General features: G+C 40.4%; 1 protein-coding gene across 2 annotated transcripts in view; it reads left to right on the top strand.

The window, feature by feature from the left end:
* The window catches only part of Rab4 (RAS oncogene family member Rab4), a 210,642-nt gene that overhangs the window by 168,543 nt on the left and 18,035 nt on the right, over positions 1-24,064 (top strand). Inside the window, exon 6 of one of the 2 annotated variants that reach the window (XM_069329378.1) lies at positions 471-5,102. The exons of the other annotated variant lie outside the window; for it this stretch is intronic. Within the exon in view, the coding sequence (XP_069185479.1) occupies positions 471-547 (77 nt within the window). The 3' untranslated portion in view covers positions 548-5,102. Of the gene's footprint in view, positions 1-470; positions 5,103-24,064 lie in introns of those variants that run through there. 2 annotated transcript variants of the gene reach the window in all.

Here is a 24,064-nt window from a genome sequence, read left to right as displayed (position 1 = left end):
TGTCCACTCGTTTGTCGATTTTTGTTATTAACCAAAATAGGGGTTTGTTTTGTGGCGCTTACCTTTCTGGGTGCCTGTCCCGGTCGATGGCAGATATAGAATGCTCCAAATTACATGTGCATTTCTATGAGCCATTGCTCCCCGTACCTCACTGAGGGGGTCAGGTTCTGGCTCATGGTCCCCGGTAGGCCTAGAACTCCACCCACATCGACTGATGCAAAATAGTTAGGGTATCCATATCAGCCATGGATAGCTCCGGGGAGCCTCCGGGACTCACCCAGAAAATGGCGTTTCATTACATTCAACGCTGTTTTTTTTTTTTATCAGAAACATAGAGCAGCCTACCTGCCGAACACCGACCGAACCTTTTTGACATTTGTTCTTTCTTTAAAAAAGTTCATTTCGTTTTCAACATCCCAGCATCAATAGCATCTGACACAAAGAAAAATAATTTATTTGCATCGTCGGAGGTGTCAGAGAATGTGCGAGAAGCAGCCCCAGACCCCACTGTGTGGTGTTGACGTTATTCAAACGAGCGATCACCTAACGAGATGAAGTGTCGGCGATCAGGGCGTTCGTTACCCAAAATGGTCGCCATTTGAGGTGGTCGTCACTCGAGGTTTTACTGTATTCCACTTATTATCCATGGAGAATCCTTCTGTTGAAGGTTTTGGACAGCTGGGGCAGTATACCAAATAGTGATGAGCTAATTAATTTGAACAGGTATATAGAGCATAATAATTGTGCTTTCTTGACACCTTCTGAATTTACCCCTTTAACCTTTTTGCTATGTAATTACGGTACATAGATTTTTAGAGGGGGTTGAATCAGGTTGAGAAAATGACATTGGAATTTAGGGAAAACTTATTTTCAATCAAAGCTCAAATGTTATCAGTTGTTTCTTGAATTTACAAAATTACTCCATCTGTAATAGCCTTCACGGGGAGATGATACTGGTTGCTTGGATGTTTCCCTCCTATATTTTTGAGGATTTTTTCCAGTTCTATTTTCAACTGGAGTACTGTCTTGGTATAAATATATATATGTGGCTTTGATGGGTTGGCAATTCATATGCTTGTTACCATGTGGATGAAAAATATGTGTGTTGTCCTACATTTGTAAAGGACATTTAATTAATAAATGGGGTCCTTGGATTAGAGGATGGGTTGTAAACAAGAGTACTCCAGCTATTGGTCATCAGCAGCCAAGTTTAAATGAAACAAACAAAAATTTAACTTTGCAAAATATCCGAGTCAGTGGCCATGCACTCTCTGGGTCGGTCTCCTCATGAAGGCTTTTCAAGTACCCCAAGATGTAATTCTCTGCATAGAATCGCTAAACCAATTATTATAAATCAAATGAATATAATTTAACTTTGCAGGAAATTTAAAAAAATAACAAACATTTTCATTGACTAAAAAAGAATGCTTATAAGTTTGCATCTCCTAACTTGCTCATTTATAGTCTTATATTATTTTTCCTGCTGTTACAAACTACATTGAAATTTTCTCATTAATCACCTGATCCCGTTCTTTTCAAATGGTTAGAATCTAGATCATGTGCATCACAGGACCTTAGCTTAAAAATTGTATTGATGAAAAATTAGTAGATGAGATCATTAAGCAATGATAATTAAATTCAGTAATATAATTTCATCCATATTTCATCTGATTTTTTAATGTGTGATTATTAATGACTGAGTCATGAAAGTTTACATAATATTTTGCATAAGCTAAAACTTATCCCATATATACGAACAACTTTACATTTTAGAGATTCAAGAGTCTCTACAAAAGTAACTGTAAAAGTACTGCAGTTCATTATACAGTACATATATCACAGTCTAATGCAGACTAAATTAATGACTTCCACACACGAACTTTTAGACCAGAATAATATGCAACCTCAGCATACATTTCAGGGTGTTGTATGGTTTATCGTGGTTGCTTGCATGGATAATTCAGCTGAGAGGATTCAGTTGTATTCTGCAGTAAACAGATTTATATAAATTGTATATATAGATTATTTTCATTCAAAATTTGTAGCTTGGTTGGAGGATTTTGTGAGTATCTCAAAAGAATCTTTGTATAATTAATTACTGTATATATGTATTTATGTATATGTGTGTGTGTGTGTGTTTTTCTTCATATATATAAAAATATATTCATTTCTGTATATGATTCCACTTAATTTGCAAACAATTTTTACCAATTAGGCCTTGCTGCACAGTTGTGGTTTAAAACATCTTAAAACATGACTGTTTTTGTGTTTCTGTTAAATATATATAAATATATATATAATATTTATTAATTTATGTATAATTATTTTTATTCTTTATTATACACATGTACACTTCACATTTACACTTAGGTAAATACACACACCTACAAATTATGTGAAAAATCTTTAAAAAAAATTATCATAGGAAATTTCTCTATCTGGAACCACCCTTAGATCTCTATCACCTGAGGACCACTTAAAGAACATCATGCGAGAAGCCAAAGATATGCTTTCCAATTTCAGAATTGATTTTAAACACATGAATAGTAAAATACTAAAAGAAATTACAGACGACGAGTCACAATAATGTGGCTGATGATGAGATGACCAAACCACACACCAGAAGAGTGTGGTTTGTGGTCTTACACCCCATTACCCCATTATTACACCCATCCCATCCGTACCTTTCTTCTTGTTCTTACCTTATGCCTTGCTCTCGCCTTCCTCTAGGAATTACCTCCTCTTACCTGCTCCTCACCTCTCTCTTGCCTTACTTAATGCCTGTGCCTCCCTCGCTCCCATCACAGTCAACTTGATAACGGTTCAGGACGGACTGAATCATCGTCTCATCTTCTGGTGTGGTGTTTGGTCAGATGCATCAGTTGTATGGTGCCCATATCTTAAAAAGCACATCATCAAACTCGAAAGGTGTAAGAACCTACAACTAAATGTCTCCCAGAACTGTAAGACAAGAGCTACGAGGTGAGGGTACAGGCACTAAGTATGGCAAAACTAGAGGATAGAAGAAAAAGAGGCAATATTATCACTTCATGCAAAATAGTAATGGGAATAGACAAAATTGATAGGGAAAAATTCCTGAGACCTGGAACATGAAGGTCATAGCGTTAAACTAAACAAAGCTGCCAAAGAAATATAAGAAAATTCACTTTTGCAAGCAGAGGGGTAGATGATCGGAACAAGTTAAGTGAGGTGGTGAAGGCCAAAACCGTCAGTAGTTATGCTTTACGACGAAGAGTACTGGGGGGAGACAGAGACATTACGAGCGTAGCTCTCATCCTGTAACTACACTTAGGTAATTACTTACACACACACACACACACGCACACGCACATACATTCATATATATGAAATTCATAATATTTTATTTACATTTTGTGAGTTTGCAGACATTTTGAATTAATGTACTATATAAGCTTTGATCTTCAAAGATCAAATGATCTCTGAAAATTGTTACATGCTGTAGTATTTGTAATGGTATCTTCTAGTTGAATTATGGCCCCTAAATAACTTGTGGTGTTTCCTCCAGCCTCTCCTCCCTCTTTGTCCTCCCCTCTTCTTGGTCTCCCCTCTCCTTTGTGCTCTTCTGTATCTTCTCTCTTCTTTGTCCTCTTCTTGGTCCTTCTCCATCCCCCCCTCCCATCATCTTCTTCCTCCTTGGAGATTTACCTAGCAGAAAACTGGTCACAGTCCATATAACCTTGTTCATTATATTGGACATTTGTGTAAGGGAAGAATCATGTGTGTGCATGTGTTCATTGTGGGGTGAGGCAAGACAGTTATTACATAATAACATTTTTTTCAAACATTGCCTGTTGGCAACATGTATGAGGATGGGACCAATTGGATGCAGTGTTTACATACCCTTCAGTTTAACAGGTAAAGCTATGTTATCTCTGAAGCTCCGCTAGAGTGGTGAGCTATGAGCCCCTGGCGTTGCATCAGGTGGACTGTAACACTATAAATATCATGTTGAAAAAGTTATTTATTGTTAGACTTAGATGTATGGGTTAGCTACAAAATTAAAATTCTGTTTTTAATGTAATAATTTAGATATAAGCATTAAAGTTTACTAGCAGATATTGATGATCACTGAGAAAAAATGTGGGAAACATAATTTTCAAGGAGTTCCCAGATTTTATTGGGTTAAAAGAAACTCCAGAGCTTTAACTTTAATTTATAAACTCTTTATAATTCATATTATTTGCGTGTGAAATTTCGAAGGTGTGAATTGCGTGTGAAATTTGACGAAGGTAGGTTTTAGACTGCTGGAATTTGCAAAAAAAAATTAAGATATTATCTTTTACCTGTTATGGTAAAACTTGGAAATTGATCAGTGCTTAACAAATAATGTTTGTCTTGAAGGGAAAACATTATTATACTAATTTGAGAGGAAAACTAATCACGTAAAGAGTTAAGAAATGCATGCATATAACTTTGTTTTCAAGTATGGCATAATACCTTTCTGTATTAGAGTAAAAAAAAATTATTTTACAAAAGGAGATAATGGAGGAGGTTATTTTCTCTAGTAATTGAAATCATTTGTTCAGATAAATGATAAAGGAAAGAGTGAATATTTCAGAAAAGAATGCTGCTAAATAATTGTAGCACCTGAGTGCAATGAGTATTGGTTGTGATTTGAATTATATTGATACAATGGCAAAGAATTCCTTGTGACACTGGCTAATGTGCCAGATTTGCAATAAATGAATTGATGACTACTTATGCATACAAAGAGTTGAGAAATTTACCATCAGTGCCACAATTTGTAAGGAGTGCATCACTGTTGTCCAGGGTTGTAGACTAGCAGACTCTGGCACCTGATGCTCCATATCATGGAAGCCAGTTGTGTGCAGGTACTGGCTTTTAATTCATAAAGTGTGGTTAATGCAGTTTCTTCTGAAAACTTAGGTTTTGTATCGTGTTCCAAATTTTATATTTTGTTCCTGAAAATTTGTTTGTATTTAGTGTGTTCACTATATTTATATTTTTATTATATTCAATTTTGCCAGGTATGCCTACTTCTTTATGCTAAGCATGATGTTACTGTGATAATTGTTTTGTGTATAGTCAATTAAATATTTTCAAACTATTTATAATCACCAATTATGTGGCTTCTCATGATGGTAGGAAGAACAATTATGGATCATTTGACTTTCTTAGCTGGTAATGGCGCATCACATGTTGGAATTATTATAAAAATCCTATACTGAGTAATCATTCGTTATCTGCTGTGATCAGTCATATTGAAGTATAACTGCAGTTGTTGACTAAACCACACACTAGTTTAGACATTTCGGTCCAGAACGGACCGAAACGTCTTCGTCCCTTCACTTTCTGGCGTGTGGTTTGATCAACATATTTCAGCCACGTTATTGTGACTCCTCGTCTGCTTATAACTGCAGTCTATTTCGAGAAGTCGGACTCAATATATCACATCTGGATTCTTTTATTGGCTGCTGAAAGTGTCTCAAGAGTTTGCAGAATTGATTTCTACCTTATGAAAGCCAGTCTTTCATTTATGTGCATGCATGCAGGCACGTAGGTAACCACAAGGAATTTGTCATTTCTCTGTCTTTGTGATTACTTACACATAACCGAGTTGCATGTTTTGAGAATTATTATTGCATATTATATATATAAATATATATGTCGTACCTAGTAGCCAGAACGCACTTCTCAGCCTACTATGCAAGGCCCGATTTGCCTAATAAGCCAAGTTTTCCTGAATTAATATATTTTCTCTAATTTTTTTCTTATGAAATGATAAAGCTATAGATTTCATTATGTATGAGGTCAATTTTTTTTTATTGGAGTTAAAATTAATGTAGATACATGACCGAACCTAACCAACCCTACCTAACCTAACCTAACCTATTTTTATAGGTTAGGTTAGGTAGCCGAAAAAGTTAGGTTAGGTTAGGTTAGGTAGGTTAGGTAGATTAGGTAGTCGAAAAACAATTAATTCATGAAAACTTGGCTTATTAGGCAAATCGGGCCTTGTATAGTAGGCTGAGAAGTGCGTTCTGGCTACTAGGTATGACATATATATATATATATATATATATATATATATATATATATATATATATATATATATATATATATATATATATATATATATATATATATATATATATGCCACAGTCTTGTCAGATATTTTAATGTTTGTTTGTCCTGATAACATGGAAATTTTCTAACACTAACAACTCTGTAAAGACATGATACATGTTAATTTTTTACAGGTTCAGATTTTTGACAAGTACATGATGTTGCTTAATAGTTGTGAGGGAAAAGTATACATATTATCTGTAAAGGTAATAAATAACTGAAAGAGAAACAAATAGTGTTTAAATTTCATGTTACAATGACCATGAGAAAGTTTTGTACTTATGTATAAGTTGCAGACAATGAGTCACAATAATGTGGCTGAAGATATGAAGGTTATCTTGAGGTTATCTTGAGATGATTTCGGGGCTTTAGTGTCCCCGCAGCCCGGTCCTCGACCAGGCCTCCACCCCCAGGAAGCAGCCCGTGACAGCTGACTAACACCCAGGTACCTATTTTACTGCTAAGTAGCGGGGCATAGGGGTGAAAGAAACTCTGCCCATTGTTTCTTGCTGACGCCCAGGACCAATCACGGGACCACAGGATCACAAGTCCAGTGTGCTGTCCACTTGGCCGACCGGCTCCCTGGTCGAAGACTAAACCATACACCAGAAGATGAGGAGACGATGACGTTTCAGACCGTCCTATATATATACTGTGTATATATATATATATATATATATATATATATATATATATATATATATACATATATATATATATATATATATATATATATATATATATATATATATATATATATGTCGTACCTAGTAGCCAGAACGCACTTCTCAGCCTACTATGCAAGGCCCGATTTGCCTAATAAGCCAAGTTTTCATTAAATAATTGTGTTTCGACTACCTAACCAAACCTAACCTAACTTTTTATGCCACCTAACCTAACCTAACCTAAAAAGATAGGTTAGGTAGGGTTGGTTAGGTTCGGTCATATATCTACGTTAATTTTAGCTCCAATAAAAAAAAATTGACCTCATACATAATGAAATGGGTAGCTTTATCATTTCATAAGAAAAAATTAGAGAAAATATATTAATTCATGAAAACTTGGCTTATTAGGCAAATCGGGCCTTGCATAGTTGGCTGAGAAGTGAGTTCTGGCTACTAGGTACGACATATATATATATATATATATATATATATATATATATATATATATATATATATATATATATATATATATATATATATATATATATATATTTTTTTTTTTTTTTTTTTTTTTTTTTTTCTAATCTGACGCGACACTTGAACGCGTTTCGTAATAACTTATTACATTTTCAAAGACTTTAGTTTACACACACACAACTATAACCTGCAAACACTAAAGAGAGTTTCTACTATGCTATAATTCAAACGGCTTTTCATTTTATATACCTGCATTTGGGTGAGGTGATATGCTACAACAGTTTTGGATGAGGTGAAAACAAACTTTCAACACAAGATAGAACACGAAATATTGGGTAATATTGTGTAAATTTAAAGGGGAAGAATGGAAGTAAATGCAAAGGGCCTGTTGGCCTATATTTCTTGATGCTTCTATATTGGTGCGGAGTCTTGAAGTGGGTAGAATATAGTTGCGCATTAATTGGCTGTTGATTGCTGGTGTTGACTTCTTAATGTGTAGTGACTCGCAGATATCAAGCCGCCTGCTATCGCTGTATCTATCGATGATTTCCGTGTTTCTTGTTAAGACTTCTCTGGTGATGGTCTGGCTGTGGGAAGAGGATTATATGTTCCTTAATGGAGCCCTGTTGCTTATGCATCGTTAATCGCTTGGAAAGAGATGTTGTTGTCTTGCCTATATACTGAGTTCTTTGAGGCTTAAAGTCCCCAAGCGGGCATTTGAAGGCATAGACGACATTGGCCTCTTTTTAAAGCATTCTGCTTTGTGTCTGGAGAGTTTCTCATGAGTAGGTTGGCCGTTTTCTTGTTTTTATAGTAAATCGTCAATTGTATCTTCTGATTTTTGTCTGTAGGGATAGCGTTTCTATTAACAATATCTTTCAGGACCCTTTCCTCCATTTTATGAGCTGTGGAAAAGAAGTTCCTGTAAAATAGTCTAATAGGGGGTACAAGTGTTGTGTTAGTTATCTCTTCAGAGGTTGCATGGCGTTTCACCTTTCTTCTTTCGTTTCTTCTTCCTTTCACCATGTTAGAATTATTAATCTTACTTTTTTGGTCATATTTAAAAATATATGTATATACAGTATATATATATATATATATAGTAGTAGGCATCCTTCAGTCTCGGGAGACTATGGAGTTGCGCCCTAGTTGTCAATTCTGGTGCAGCGTCTGGTGTGACTGATGAGGCCAATCCGAGAGTGGCAGTCCTTCCCACACCGAGCACAAACGAAGTCCGATTCTGGTCTGTCTTCCTGGCTACCGGCTTTCCTTCTCTGTCTCTTTGCCTCCGATTCCTTGGCAAGTGACTCCTCAAACTTGGAGAGACCTCTTTGAACAGACTGCCTCCAGGCTGAACGGTCTGCAGCCTGTGTCTCCCATATAGCTAGATCGACGTCCATCAATTGTATCTTCTATAGGTGGATATATATATATATATATATATATATATATATATATATATATATATATATATATATATATATATATATATATATATATATATATGCGAACTAGCCTGAATGGACCCCAGGACAATATGCAACTGAAAACTCACACCCCAGAAGTGACTCGAACCCATACTCCCAGAAGCAACGCAACTGGTATGTACAAGACGCCTTAATCCACTTGACCATCACGACCGGACATAATGAGGTGATAGCCGAGGCTATTTGAACCACCCCACCGCCGGCACTCGGATAGTAATCTTGGGCATAGCATTTTACCAAATCACCTCATTCTTTGGGGCACACGTGAGGAACACAAATGCGAACTAGCCTGAATGGACCCCAGGACAATATGCAACTGAAAACTCACACCCCAGAAGTGACTCGAACCCATACTCCCAGAAGCAACGCAACTGGTATGTACAAGACGCCTTAATCCACTTGACCATCACGACCGGACATAATGAGGTGATAGCCGAGGCTATTTGAAGATTTGATGCGTTTGAATATGTTTGTTACATAGGAATGTAACAAACATAGGAATGTGCCTAAATGCCAACAGCGACTGCCCTGACAGGTACAAGAGGAGTGTTGTTAACGCATACGTCGACCGTGCTCTCAGCCACAGCTCAGAATGGAAGCAAGTCGACGAAGAACTCTGTAGGGTAAGGCAGGTCTTAGTCAATAACGGCTTCTCCAATGGTTTCATCGAAGACATCATAAGAAGGAAAGTGAAAAGCCATGCAACCTCTGAAGAGACAACTAACACAACACCTATACCCCCTATTAGACTATTTTACAGGAACTTCTTTTCCACAGCTCATAAAACGGAGGAAAGGGTCCTGAAAGATATTGTTAATAGAAACGTTATCCCTACAGACAAAAATCAGAGGATACAACTGACGATTTACTATAAAACCAGAAAAACGGCCAGCCTACTCATGAGAAACTCTCCAGACACAAAACAGAACGCTTTAAAAGAGACTAACGTCGTCTATGCCTTCAAATGCCCACTTGGGGACTGTAAGCTCCAAAAAACCCAGTATATAGGCAAGACAACAACATCTCTTTCTAGGCGTTTAACGATGCATAAGCAACAGGGCTCCATTAAGGAACATATAATCTCTTCCCATAACCAAACAATCGCCAGAGAAATCCTAGTAAACAACACAGAAATCATCGATAGATACAGCGATAGCAGGCGGCTTGACGTTTGCGAGGCACTACACATCAAGAAGTCAACACCAGCAATCAACAGCCAATTATTGCACAACTATATTCTACCCACCTCAAGACTCCGCTCCAATATAGAAGCATCAAGAAATATGGACCAATAGGCTTTCTACAAACACTTCTATTCAATACCCATTGTTTCTGTTCTGTCTTGTGTTGATACTTTTAATACCCTATGAATATCCCCTCTTGTTCTGTCTTGTGTTAATGCCACATCACCCCTCCCACCTCACTCAAATGTAGATATAAAATCAGAGATACGTAAGTTCTAATCAGTTGTGTATTTGTGAAGTCTTTGAAAATGTAATAAGTTTTACGAAACGCGCCCGTGTCGCGTCAGACTAGAAATAAAAATGAATTTTGGAGAAGTGATTTTTGATTTACCTCCAACAGTGAAGCGTAATGTACGAAAGATTGAGAAAATTCGTGTTAGAATTATTAATCTTACTTTTTCGGTCATATTTAATAATATATATATATATATATATATATATATATATATATATATATATATATATATATATATATATATAATATATATATATATATATATAATATATAATATATATATATATATATATATATATATATATATATATATATATATATATATATATATATATGTATAATATATAATATATATATATATATATATATAATATATATATATATATATATATATATATATATATATATATATATATATATATATATATATATATATATATATACAGTACAACCTTGATTCAACGTACTGTATGAGACTGACCCCAGTTCGTTGGAGCATTGGATTCGTTGCAAGAGGTGATCTTCAGGAGGCTTTTGCATCAGTGTCTTTTTTTTTCTTGTAGGCAATATAAATGCATTATCATATTATATACTGTACCTATATATTATTATATATTTCGATTTGTCAAGAGGCTGGAGTGTTCATTCCGTGACTTTGTTGTACATATCTGCACAATCAAGGAACATCCGTGCACCATGTCGGCTCCAAATGCACTCATTGTGTCAGTGATGGCTGACTGATGGGTGGATGGACAGGGAGGGAGGGAGGCAGGCAGAGCTTGGGAGGGAGGCAGGCAGGCAGGCAGAGCTTGGGAGGGATGCAGCTTGAGAGGGAGGCAGAGCTTGGGAGGGAGGGAAGCAGGCAGGCAGGCAAAGGCTGGGAGGGAGGCAGGTAGGCAGGCAGAGGCTGGGAGGGAGCCAGGGATGGAGGCTGGGTAGGAGGGAGCCAGGGATGGAGGCTGGGTGGGAGGCAGGCAGGCAGGCAGAGGCTGGGAAGGATGGAGATGGATTGATGGAAGGATGGAGGGAGGGATGGAAGGAGGGATGATTTGAGGGAGAGAGGGAGGGATGGGGGTATGGAGGTGGAGGTTGAGTTGAGCAGTGTGTGTGTGTGTATGGGCTGTAGTGGTGGGGGAGGTGTGTCGGTGGTGGTGAAGGGACGGCTCGCTGATAACACTAACTAATTGACCAGTTAACTTTTTTTAACTTGATTTGTTTCTTAAATTCTGGATGGATGGAGGGAGAAAGGGGATGGAGAGAGGGAGGGAGGAGGGAGGGGGAGAGGGAGGGAGGAGGGAGGGGGAGAGGGAGGGAGGGAGGGAGGGATGGAGAGAAGGAGGGATGGAGAAAGGGAGGGTGAGGGGGAGAGGGAGGGAGGGATGGAGAAAGGGAGGGAGGGAGGGATGGAGAGAGGGAGGGAGGGAGGGATGGAGAAAGGGAGGGAGGGGGGAATGGAGAAGGGGAGGGAGGGAGGAATGGATGGAGAGAGGGAGACATGGAGAGAGAGATGGGGGATGGAGAGGGAGAGGGAGGGATGGAGAGAGAGAGGGAGGGAGGGAGGGATGGAAAGAGAGGGAGGGAGGGCTGGAGAGAGGGAGGGAACGAGGGCTGGATAGGGAGGGAGGGAGAGAGAGGAGGAGGGAGGGAGGGAGAGAGGGTTGGAGAGAGAGATGGAGAGAGGGAAGGATGGAGAGAGAGATGGAGAGAGGGAGGGAGGGAGGGATGGAGAGAGGGAAGGAGGGATGGAGAGAGGGAGGGAGAGATCGAGAGAGAGAAGGAGGGAGGGAGTGGGAGTCTTCACTGATTGAGTGAAGACCCGCAGGGCTACAGTAAGTAACGATTATCACTACTACTACTTGGTGGTGACCATTATTATATATATATATATATATATATATATATATATATATATATATATATATATATATATATATATATATATATATATATATATATATATATATATGTCGTACCTAGTAGCCAGAACGCACTTCTCAGCCTACTATGCAAGGCCCGATTTGCATAATAAGCCAAGTTTTCTTGAATTAATTGTTTTTCGACTACCTAACCTAATATATATATATATATATATATATATATATATATATATATATATATATATATATATATATATATATATATATATATACTCGCATCCCCCGCCTCTCTTTGACAGGTCTCCAATGCTACAGCAAATCATCTCTGAGTTCTCATTGTACTTGGTCTTCTTTTTTCCTGAATTATAATGAATAACATAATTTTGATGGATAATTACCGCACGTATTCCAAAGGTTGTACAGTACTTACTGAACTGTGCTTTATTAAATGCTGTGATAGTTGCCTGTGACAAGATGATGTGGAGTGCTGCATAGCTTTTGTACTTACATATTGGACACAACTAGTTATGGTTGACAGTTCTTGTACTGTTGAGTCAGTGAAGATATTTGGATAATAATTATTCTTTATAATTTATTCATTCAGATGTTGATTAACAAAACTCACAAAATTTGATTTTGATATACAGTATATGTTTGTCATATTGTTAATCATTTAAAAGCATCAATTACATGATAACAGTGCACAACCTCTTGTCCAATTCACTGCTAATTTTGTTACCAATATTTTGTATTACTATTAATTCCATAAAGGTTTTGTTTTCCCAGAGTGTGGTCAGTGTGCGCCCAGTGTGGCGCATAAAGTGCACACATCTTGGAAAGAAAATATTTTGATATGCCACTATAAGCAAATATATATATATATATATATATATATATATATATATATATATATATATATATATATATATATATATATTATATATATTGTGTCCAATATATATATATATATATATATATATATATATATATATATATATATATATATATATATATATATATATATATATATATATATATATTGTGACGGTGTTCCCCCCCCCCCCCTCTTATATTTCTCCCACTCCAGCTGTAAGAGTCATATCCACTTTACCCGAACGTTATCTACGTTCCGGGGAACAATTTGACATGTGGGAGTATATGAAGTGTTCTCGCATTGGCAAGAAATTTGCAAAAGAAGAGTGTTTTGGCCTGTGGTTTAGGCCCTTTAGGACGCCAAGATGGCGCCGGCCCCTACGTTTTGCCGCCATAACGTTATGACGTCAGTGGCACCAGATTGGTCAGGAACAGTGACGTGGCACAGGGAGTCAATGACAAACGCCCCTGGCAAGTATGACATCATGAGTGCAAGGGGGTCCGGACGGCGCATCCAGTGGCGCCAGAAAGTTTGACACGACACGTCGAGGAGGTTGGACGTGCGCTCGGGGGTCCTGTCAGTTTGACAGTTTTACCCCGCTCCAGTGAATTTTACGTGTCACCCTGTAGTAGGCAAGTACTCTGTGAGGTCTTCCTATATTCCATTTGTTGGACCGAAGAAGGAGTCGACAAGAATTGAGCAGCAAGTGCTCCAGTAACAGGTGCGTTGCAAGAAGTGAAGTTTGAGCAGTGACGTACGGGACGTCTGTGCAGTTTCACGTGTTTAGTGACGACGTAGCTGCTGGGCCAATCCACCGTGAGGCAGGAGGAGAAGAAAGCTAATTGGGAATCAGGACGACTGCAGCCGAGAGAAAGGACTGCAGACGTAGTTGTGAGGAGGAGTCAACAGCCAGGAGACCGACTCCAACCCTTCAAGAGAATGTGGAGGAGCACGGGCCTGCAGAGGATAGAGCACGGTGAAGACGCGTTTTTGGGGTGTTGATTGGGTTCCTGGAGGGAACATCAGTGTGTGTGTGGGGGCGTTCCCTACAACGAGTCGAAAGCCGGGACCAGGAGCTACAGTTCAACTCTCAACAGAGGGCGAGTCCACATCATTGAGGTGGAAGTAGATAATTTAGTTTTCCCTCCCCACTCCCCTTTAGTCAGCTATTTAGCCAGAGTATCTTCTATGTCGTGAGCAGGGCTCACCAATGTCTATGTCATAGTAAGGCACAGTTGTGAAGAGAGATGCTGTAGAGAGCTCTCGCGAAATATATATGTGGTGTGTGAGTGCACCTGTGATTTATCAAAGAGATTGCTGTGTCGAGGATAGTTACATTCATGTGACATTAATATTATAAATTATGCCAGAGAATATATATATATATATATATATATATATATATATATATATATGTCGTACCTAGTAGCCAGAACTCACTTCTCAGCCTACTATGCAAGGCCCGATTTGCCTAATATGCCAAGTTTTCATGAATTAATTGTTTTTCGACTACCTAACCTACCTAACCTAACCTAACCTAACTTTTTCGGCTACTTAACCCAACCTAACCTATAGAGATAGGTTAGGTTAGGTTAGGTAGGGTTGGTTAGGTTCGGTCATATATCTACGTTAATTTTAACTCAATGAACAAAAATTGACCTCATACATTATGAAATGGGTAGCTTTATCATTTCATAAGAAAAAATTTAAAGAAAATATATTAATTCAGGAAAACTTGGCTTGTTAGGCAAATCGGGCCTTGCATAGTAGGCTGAGAAGTGAGTTCTGGCTACTAGGTACGACATATATATATATATATATATATATATATATATATATATATATATATATATATATATATATGTACCATTTATTGGTGTAAGGCTATGTGCCCAGTATTATCTCATTATTATTGATATTGATGAAGTGATCAATATATATGCTGGAGTATTGAATAACATATTCATGTGTACAGTGATTTATTGTGTCTATTACCATTATTGTGGTATACTGTGTTTAATGCCATTACAGTGAGTTACTGTGTTAATAGCCATTGAAATGATTTATTGAGCTTAAGGCCAGTGCAGTGATTTGTACCCGTGATTTGTACCAGAATGTACCCGTTCGCCAGGTAAATCTTATGCAGAGACAGCGAGGGACATGGAGAGGAGATTCCAGAAGTGTTTGGAATCTGAAGGGGCTAAGTCAGCTGAGGATATCAAGAGACTAATGGTCATGGAGAAGTTTATGTCCGTGCTCTCTCCTGAGATCAGGATTAGAGTCAAGGAGGCGGATATAAAGGACCTGAGGGCTGCTGCTGACAGAGCTGACATGTTGGAGGAAGCCTTGCGACCACGCAGAGAGGGACCGCACCAACTGCCAGTATACTCCGGATATGGGAGAAGTTATGGGAAGACGGACGGATGTAGGACATGAGCGAGTTCTCCCAAGTCCCACCTCTCGAGTGGAGACAGTAGGGGACCAAAGAGTTCTGTGGAACCAGTCAAGAAGCCCCTAGCTGAGAGTGCAGGAGTTGTTGCTGTGACGAGAGACGAAGGAAGGCGCGAGGAAGACCCATGGAGCGACGGCCTCTGGAGGCGTTGCTAGGGCGAGCGGTGGTGGAAGATCACCGCCAAGAAGGATCCGCTGCTACAACTGTGGAGGATTTGGACACATCGCGCGGGAATGCAGATGCCCTAAGCAGCGGGGGAACGTTGCTTTCGTGAGGGTGGAGGATCAAATGGCCGAGAGGGTGCGGGATGAGGCCGTACCAGGTGGGGAGAAAAGAGTTCACCCATTCGTGTGTGAGGGGACAGTAAGGATGGGGGAGGCAGACCCCATTCCTGTGAAGATATTGAGAGACACCGGGGCTGATTTTACCCTGGTGAGTAGAACCCTGTTCCCCGAGGGTTACGAGAGTACCAGTGTGGGAGTACCTGTTGTGACCACTGAGGGAGGCCCAGTGAGGATGCCCCTGCACAGGGTGACTCTGGATTCTGATTATGGCTGCCAGACCCTAGTGGAAGGGGTCTGCGCCTCGATGCCCAAGATGGAGGCGCAAGTCATCCTTGGGAATGACGCCTGTGGAGGATGTGTCCTCCCTAGCCTCGTGAAGGGCGAGGAGTGCTTGGAGCACTATATAGAGAAAGGCGGAGTATTAGACGCCTGTGGGGACAAGAAGGGAATCGCCGAGGTGGCGTTCCCTGTGTGCACTGTGATCCCAAGGCGGTGCGACGGGCACAAAGTGAGTGGATCTGATGGGGATGAAGAAGAGACGTCTGACAGCCTGGGAGTCGATCACCTTTTCATGGAACTCGGAGAACAAGTGGAGGGCGAAGGCAACCCGGATGGTGAGCTACAGGTGACCCTCGCCAGTTCTCTTGGAGTGGACTGTACTCGTCTGGGGGAGTTACAGCAGATAGAGTTCCCAGAATTGATTCAGGAGGCCAAAGGAGGACGTGTTGGTCCTGAGAGGGCCACTCATTTTTCTATACAGGATGGAATGCTAATGAGACAATGGAGGCCTGTGAGAATGGAGGCTGGAGAAGAATCACTAAGTACGAGGCACCAAGTAGTGTTGCCGGCCCAGTGCAGAGCGGCAGTGCTGGATCTGTCGCACTCTGTGGACTCTGCAGGTCACCTGGGGGTGACCAAGACTTTACGTAAGATCAGGGACCATTTCTACTGGTCGGGTATGGACGCCGACGTGAGGCGTCACTGTAAGACTTGCTTACCTTGCCAGAGAGCAGGGAAGAGCCAACCCACGATACCGAAGGCCCCATTAGTCCCTGTTCCTGCGTTTGGGCCTGCGTTTGAGCCTGCGTTTGAGCATTTGGTCGACGGGGTAGGACCATTGCCACGAACGAAAAAAGGAAATACCTACTTGATGACCATCATGTGTGCGGCGACGAGGTTTCTGGAAGCTGTCCCGATGCGGAGTTTGACGCCGAAAGATGTAGCCGGGCAGCTGCAGCGATTTTTCTCTTGGGTGGGAATGCCCAGGGAAATCCAGACAGACTGTGGGAGTGTATGCCAGTCCAAATGGTTTAGACAGACCATGACAAATTGGGGAGTGACTCAGATTCGGTCATTGCCCTACCGACCGCAGTCGCAAGGGGCGATCGAAAGGTTTCACTCCACCCTGAAGACCATTCTGAGAGTGTTCTGTGCAGAACAAGAAGCCGAGTGGGATGAGGCAGTGTACCCTGCGTTGTTTGCCATTAGAAACGCTGTGGTGGAGTCGTTGGGTTTCTCACCGTTCCAGCTGGTATATGGACATAATAAATAAATAAATAAATGTTTATTTAGGTAAGGTACATACATACAAGAAATTTTTACAAAGATTGGTGGACTTATAGATAGAGCTAGTACATACAATGCCTAAAGTCACTATTACACAAAGCGTTTCGGGCATGAAAAATTTAATTGACTAAAGCTTAATACTAATTGAGCATAAAGAGTAAAATGAAAACAAGAAATGAAAACATAGCTGAAAAAGCAGCACAAATACAATTCTGTCGACAAACAGCGCTCTTTATAAAAAAACAGACATTGGTTGACAATAGAGGGGTAAGGTAGGTTACAGGGAATTTATTAGGTATAGCTTCGTTTTTATCTTAAACTGGTTGAGAGAGGTACAGTCTTTAACATGGTCGGGAAGGTCATTCCACATTCTGGGCCCCTTGATTTGTAGAGCATTTCTAATTTGATTAAGTCGTACTCTAGGAATATCAAAACTGTATTTATTTCTGGTGTGGTGCTCATGGGTTCTGTTACAACCTTCTATGAAGCTTTTGAGGTCAGGATTGGCATTACAGTTTAGCGTTTTATATATGTATAATACACATGAGAGAATGTGCAGTGACTTAATGTCTAACATATTCAGAGATTTGAGTAGGGGTACCGAGTGATGTCTGGGGCCAGAGTTGGATATTGTCCTAATAGCAGCTTTGTGTTGAGTAATTAGAGGACGTAAATGATTTTGGGTAGTAGAGCCCCAAGCACAAATACCATAGTTGAGATATGGATAGATAAGGGAGTAATAGAGAGTCACCAGGGCAGGGCGTGGTACATAATATCTGATCTTAGAAAGAATGCCCACAGTTTTTGAAACTTTTTTGATATATTTAGAATGTGTCCCTGGAAATTCAGCTTGTGGTCAATGAGAATGCCAAGGAATTTGCCATCTAATTTGTTACAAATTTGGGTATTGTTTATTTTGAGATTTATTTGATTAGAGGATTTATTGCCAAACAGAATATAGAAAGTTTTGTCAATGTTAAGGGTGAGTTTGTTGGCAGTTAGCCAAAGATGAACTTTATTTAGCTCAGTATACTGTGACATTTAGAGCAAGAGGGTCAGTCAGGACTGGAGTAAATGAAGGTTGTGTCGTCAGCAAATAGAATTGGTTTGAGGTGTTGGGAGGCATTTGGAAGGTCATTAATGTAGATGAGAAAGAGGAGAGGGCCAAGTATGCTGCCCTGAGGAACACCAATGTTGATGGGTAGGGTGGGAGAAATTGTATTATTCACAGAAACATACTGGAGCCTGTCAGTAAGGTAGGATTTGAGGTATTGCAGGGAGTGTCCTCTGACTCCATAATGATGTAATTTAAGAAGAAGGTTTTGGTGGTTGACAGTGTCAAAAGCTTTACGCAGGTCCACAAATAACCCAACAGGGAACTCATTTTTATCAAGAGCTGTATGAATCGAGTTAAGCATACTAATAAGTGCATCGTTAGTGCTTTTTTTGGGTCTGAAGCCATATTGGCAAGGGCTAAGTATATTGTGTTTGGCTAGATACGAGTAAAGCTGCTTATAGATTAGTTTTTCAAAAATTTTTGACAAGTTTGGCAGGATTGATATAGGTCTGTAGTTGTTAACATCTGTGAGATCACCACATTTGTGGACAGGCGTTACTCTCGCTTTTTTTAGAATATCTGGAAAGGTTTGGAGTTCAAGTGACTTGTTGAAGAGCAAAGCAATAGCAGGGGCTAAAGATCTTGAGGCTTTTTTGTAAATTAAAGTTGGTATCTCCTCAAGGGCACTAGACTTGGTTTTAAGGGAAAGGATTATCTCATTGACGTCAGTGGAATTAATAGGCTTTAGGTACAGAGACTGTGGATAGTTACCTGTAAGATAGTCCTTAATGTCAGTACTGGAAGATGGAATATCATTTGAAAGGGATGACCCAATGGAAGAGAAGAACCTATTGAACTCAATAGCAGAATCAGAGGCTGAAAGCTGACTATCGTTATTGGACAGGAGTGTTGGTTTGTTATTTAAAGACTTCTTTGATCCCAATATTTGTGAAATTGTGCTCCAAGTTTGTTTAATGTTGCTCTTTATTCGGGTAAATTTATCTTCGTAGTATTTAGCTTTGGCTCGTCTAATTATCTTAGATAGCAATAATGAGTAATTCTTTGAGAATTCTTTGGAGACAATTCCTAACCTATAATTCTTCTCAAGGTCATGTTTTTTATTAATGGATTTAAGTATTCCCTTTGTAAGCCAGGGATTGTTAAGCCTTTTGGTTGTGACTTGTTTTGTAAGCATAGGACAGTGGGTGTTATAAAGGCTAAGAGTTTTTTGAAGAAAAGATTGCACTGCTAGGTTGATGTCCTCTATGTTACCTAACTCAGACTCCCAGTTGACATTATCAGCAGCAGTTATAAAATTGCCTATAGCAGTTTCATTGTGCAGTCTAAAACTTAACTCTCTTGACTCTACAGGTGGTTTGCTAATGTTAGTTAAGAGAAATGTGGGGTAATGGTCTGTAGTGCTATCGGTGATTATACCTGAAGTAAGCGGAGAGGTTATGTTTGTCCAGATATGATCTAGAGTCGTGGCAGTGCTATCAGTGATTCTAGTAGGTCTAGTGATTAAGGGTATGAGGAAGCAGGAATTCATACAGTTGAGGAAGCTAACAGCAGTGGGGTGTTCAGGCTCGCAGAGGTCAATATTAAAGTCCCCTGCGATAATTAAATGGTTTTTGTTCAGTCTGTTATCAAGTATTAGATTTCTAATACTGAGGTTCATGAGGTACGAAGTCCTCTGTCCATGCTGTGAGAGCAATGGGCACCAGGAGTGACCATGGGAACGGTCAACGAGTATGTTCAGAAGTTTAAGGAGCGTCTCGCTTTGGCAAAGGAACTAGCAGCAAAACATTTGAAGGATGCGCAGCGTAAGATGTCAGAGTGGTATGACAAGAAAGCTATGCCAAGAGAGTTCCAGGTTGGGTCCCAGGTTATGGTGTTGCTGCCAGGGAAGAGCCGAGTGACCGAGTCACGATTTGAGGGACCATATAAGGTGCTACGGCGGTTGGGAGGAGCCGCCGTGCAGGACGGAACGATGACTCTGAATCCCCAGCAGAAGATGGTTTTGTGCATGCAGGCGGATCAAGAACTTCCAGAGGAGGAAGGAAAGTGGTCCAGGGTGGACGGCACCCATCTCTCCAATTCTGAGAGTTTTTCGAAGATCGAAGACAAGTTACAACACCTGGAAGGACGACAGAGCGTTAACCTGACGGACCTGTTGAGAGAGAATGCCCCTCTCTTTACCGACGTGCCCCGACGACACAAGAGTGTAACGCACGAGGTAGAGGTAAGGGACGCCAGGCCCATTAAACAGAGCGCTTATAGGGTCAGCCCAGAGAAGCGAGAGTTGATGAGGAAGGAGGTAGAGTACCTCCTTGAGAATGACCTTGCAGAGCCTAGCAACAGCGAGTGGAGTTCCCCGTGCTTGTTAGTAAAGAAAAGCGATGGTACATTCCGCTTTTGTACAGACTAACTCCTCCACTGTCGCAGATTCCCACCCCATGCCCAGGGTGAGTGATTGCATCGACCAGGTGGGTAGTGCAAGATATGTGTCCAAGGTCGACCTGCTCAAGGGGTACTACTAGATCTCATTGACTCCCGAGGCCAGGAAGATATCAGCTTTTGTAACACCAGACGGGCTGTATCAGTACAAAGTGTTGCCCTTCGGGATGAAGAACAGCGGGAGTTGTTTCCAACGCATGATGAACGAGTTGCTGAGGGGAGCCGAAGGCTGCACGGTGTACATTGATGACATAGTAGTGTACTCCGACGATTGGGAGACACACCTGGAGCGACTCAGAAAACTATTACCCTAGGTGTCCTAGGGTACCTGTGGATGAAACAATCAGGATGATAGCGGACAGAGTGTATCGTGATCCGGCCTGTACTCCTCTTGACATACCAGAAAACGTTCTAAGGAAACTACTCCAAGCTTGTACTAAAGAGGCACCCTTCTTGAGCCCGGATGGGCACATGTATAAGCAAGTAGATGGGGTCGCCATGGGTTCTCCCTTAGGTGTCCTGTTTGCAAACTTCTACATGGGTACCATCGAACAAAAGGTCTTAGTCGACATGAACTTGAAACCGGCCATATACTGCAGGTATGTTGACGACATTTTTACACAGGTACCTGATGTCAGACATCTGCAGGAGCTGAAGGAGGCATTTGAGCGGAATTCTGTGTTGCGTTTCACTTACGAGATGGAGAAGGATGGGAAGCTGCCCTTTCTAGATGTAACAGTCATGGAAAGGAGCGGAGGTTTCCACACTGCAGTCTACACTAAGGAAACAAACATAGGAATGTGCCTCAATGCCAACAGTGACTGCCCAGACAGGTACAAGAGGAGTGTCGTTAACGCTTATGTCGACCGTGCTCTCAGCCACAGCTCAGGATGGAAGCAAGTCGATGAAGAACTCTGTAAGGTAAGGCAGGTCCTAGTCAACAACGGTTTCTCCAATAGTTTCGTTGAAGACATAAGAAGGAAGGTGAAACGCCATGCAACCTCTGAAGAGACAACTAACACAACACCTGTACCCCCTATTAGACTATTTTACAGGAACTTCTTTTCTACAGCTCATAAAACGGAGGAAAGGGTCCTGAAAGATATTGTTAATAGAAACGTTATCCCTACAGACAAAAATCAGAAGATACAATTGACGATTTACTATAAAACCAAGAAAACGGCCAACCTACTCATCAGAAACTCTCCAGACACAAAGCAGAACGCTTTAAAAAGAGACCAATGTCGTCTATGCCTTCAAATGCCCACTTGGGGACTGTAAGCCTCAAAGAATTCAGTATATAGGCAAGACAACAACTCTTTCCAGGCGATTAACGATGCATAAGCAACAGGGCTCCATTAAGGAACATATAATCTCTTCCCACAACCAGACCATCACCAGAGAAGTCTTAACAAAAAACACGGAAATCATCGATAGATACAGTGATAGCAGGTGGCTTGATATCTTCGAGGCACTACACATTAAGAAGTCGACACCAGCAATCAACAGCCAATTAATGCACAACTATATTCTACCCACTTCAAAACTCCGCACCAATATAGAAGCATCAAGAAATATGGGCCAATAGGCCCTTTGCAGTTACTTCCATTCTTCCCTTTAACCTACAAAATATTATACCCATTGTTTCGTGTTCTGTCTTGTGTTGAAAGTTTATTTTCACCTCATCCAAAACTGTTGTAACATATCACCTCACCCAAATGCAGGTATAAAATCAAAGCTGTTTAAACTCTGTTTAGCGTTTGCTAGTTGTGTGTGTGTAAACTAAAGTCTTTGAAAATGTAATAAGTTATTACGAAACGCGTTCAAGTGTCACGTCAGACTAGAAATAAAAATGAATTTTGGAGAATTGATTTTTCAATTACCATCAACAGTGAAAAGAAATATAAGAAATATTGAGAAAATTCGTGTTAGAATTATTAATCTTACTTTTTCGGTCATATTTAATAATATATGTCTACAGGAAAGACTGCTACCAAAATATACTATATATATATATATATATATATATATATATATAGTGATGGAAAAAGAAGAAGTGTAGGTGTTCGGCAGCCCTCCCAATGGCTGGTGTCAATGCCTATCACATTTAAAAAAAAAAAAGATCAAATGCTTGGTTGTTGTCTGTGGTAAAGTAAGGGAATACACGCAAAACACATAGTATGAACAATGAAACTTTAATTAAATTGAAAACAAATTAAAAACAAAGACAATTCCTTGGGTATGTACAGTGCAAACAAACAAGTAAAAATATATAACATAAAAATTAAGAACAAGGGTGACGTTACTCTACGAATAAAATAAAGACAAAAGAATGAATAAACAGGTGCTGAGAATATAGCACTAGTTGAGAACATCCACCAATAAACAGAGCGTATATCACTTGGTTGTTACAGCTTGAGAGCACAAGGATGTTCTAATTTCAATGACTGGTTCAAGCCAAGACATCGGCTAGGCAGATGGCGCTGAGGTGCAGAGGTGAAGACGTCGATTCACCAATCAGAAGCAGGCAGGCTGGAAATGGTAGTTTGGTGATCGGCGACGAGGAGGGGGAAGGGTGGAGAGCGAGTGATCATACGTTTGCGCCTGGCAAAACGTATTTGGCTCAATATTTACTACACTTGCTTGTAGTATTTAGATGTTTTAGATGTACTGAAGTAGCTTGATGGTAGGAAAGAGCAGGCCTAATCTCTCTTGAAGGAGATTTTTGTAACAGCTCTCCCCCGAAGCCTGCTCTTACGGGTTAAGTACTTCAGTGGCTGTTGTAGAGGTAGGAGTAGTTGTCTCTACCTCGTAGACTCTGGAGAGGGCGTCGGCTATGATGTTGTCCGAACCTTTGATGTAGAAGATCTCCAGATTAAAATTCTGCAAGTACAGGGCCCAGTGTAGAAGACGTTGATTGCTGAATTGGGGTTGTTGTAGGAACCGCAGGGGATTGTGGTCCGAGTAGATGGTAATAGACCGATTCCCCTGTAGGTAAGGTTCGAAATGCTGCAGATTCAGGACCTGGTTGATACCTGGTTGATGGGGTTCTGGGAGTTCTTCTACTCCCCAAGCCTGGCCCGAGGCCAGACTTGACTTGTGAGAGTTTGGTCCACCAGGCTGTTGCTTGGAGCGGCCCGCAGGCCCACATACCCACCACAGCCCGGTTGGTCCGGCACTCTTTGAAGTAAACAATCTAGTTTCCTCTTGAAGATCAACGAGGACGATGGAGAGGAATTCCTTTTCGATAGTGCTGTAGT

The sequence above is a fragment of the Procambarus clarkii genome, chromosome 22, assembly GCF_040958095.1.
Source record: "Procambarus clarkii isolate CNS0578487 chromosome 22, FALCON_Pclarkii_2.0, whole genome shotgun sequence".
Taxonomy (NCBI): domain Eukaryota; kingdom Metazoa; phylum Arthropoda; class Malacostraca; order Decapoda; family Cambaridae; genus Procambarus; species Procambarus clarkii.
This window is presented reverse-complemented; position numbering and strand designations above follow the sequence as displayed.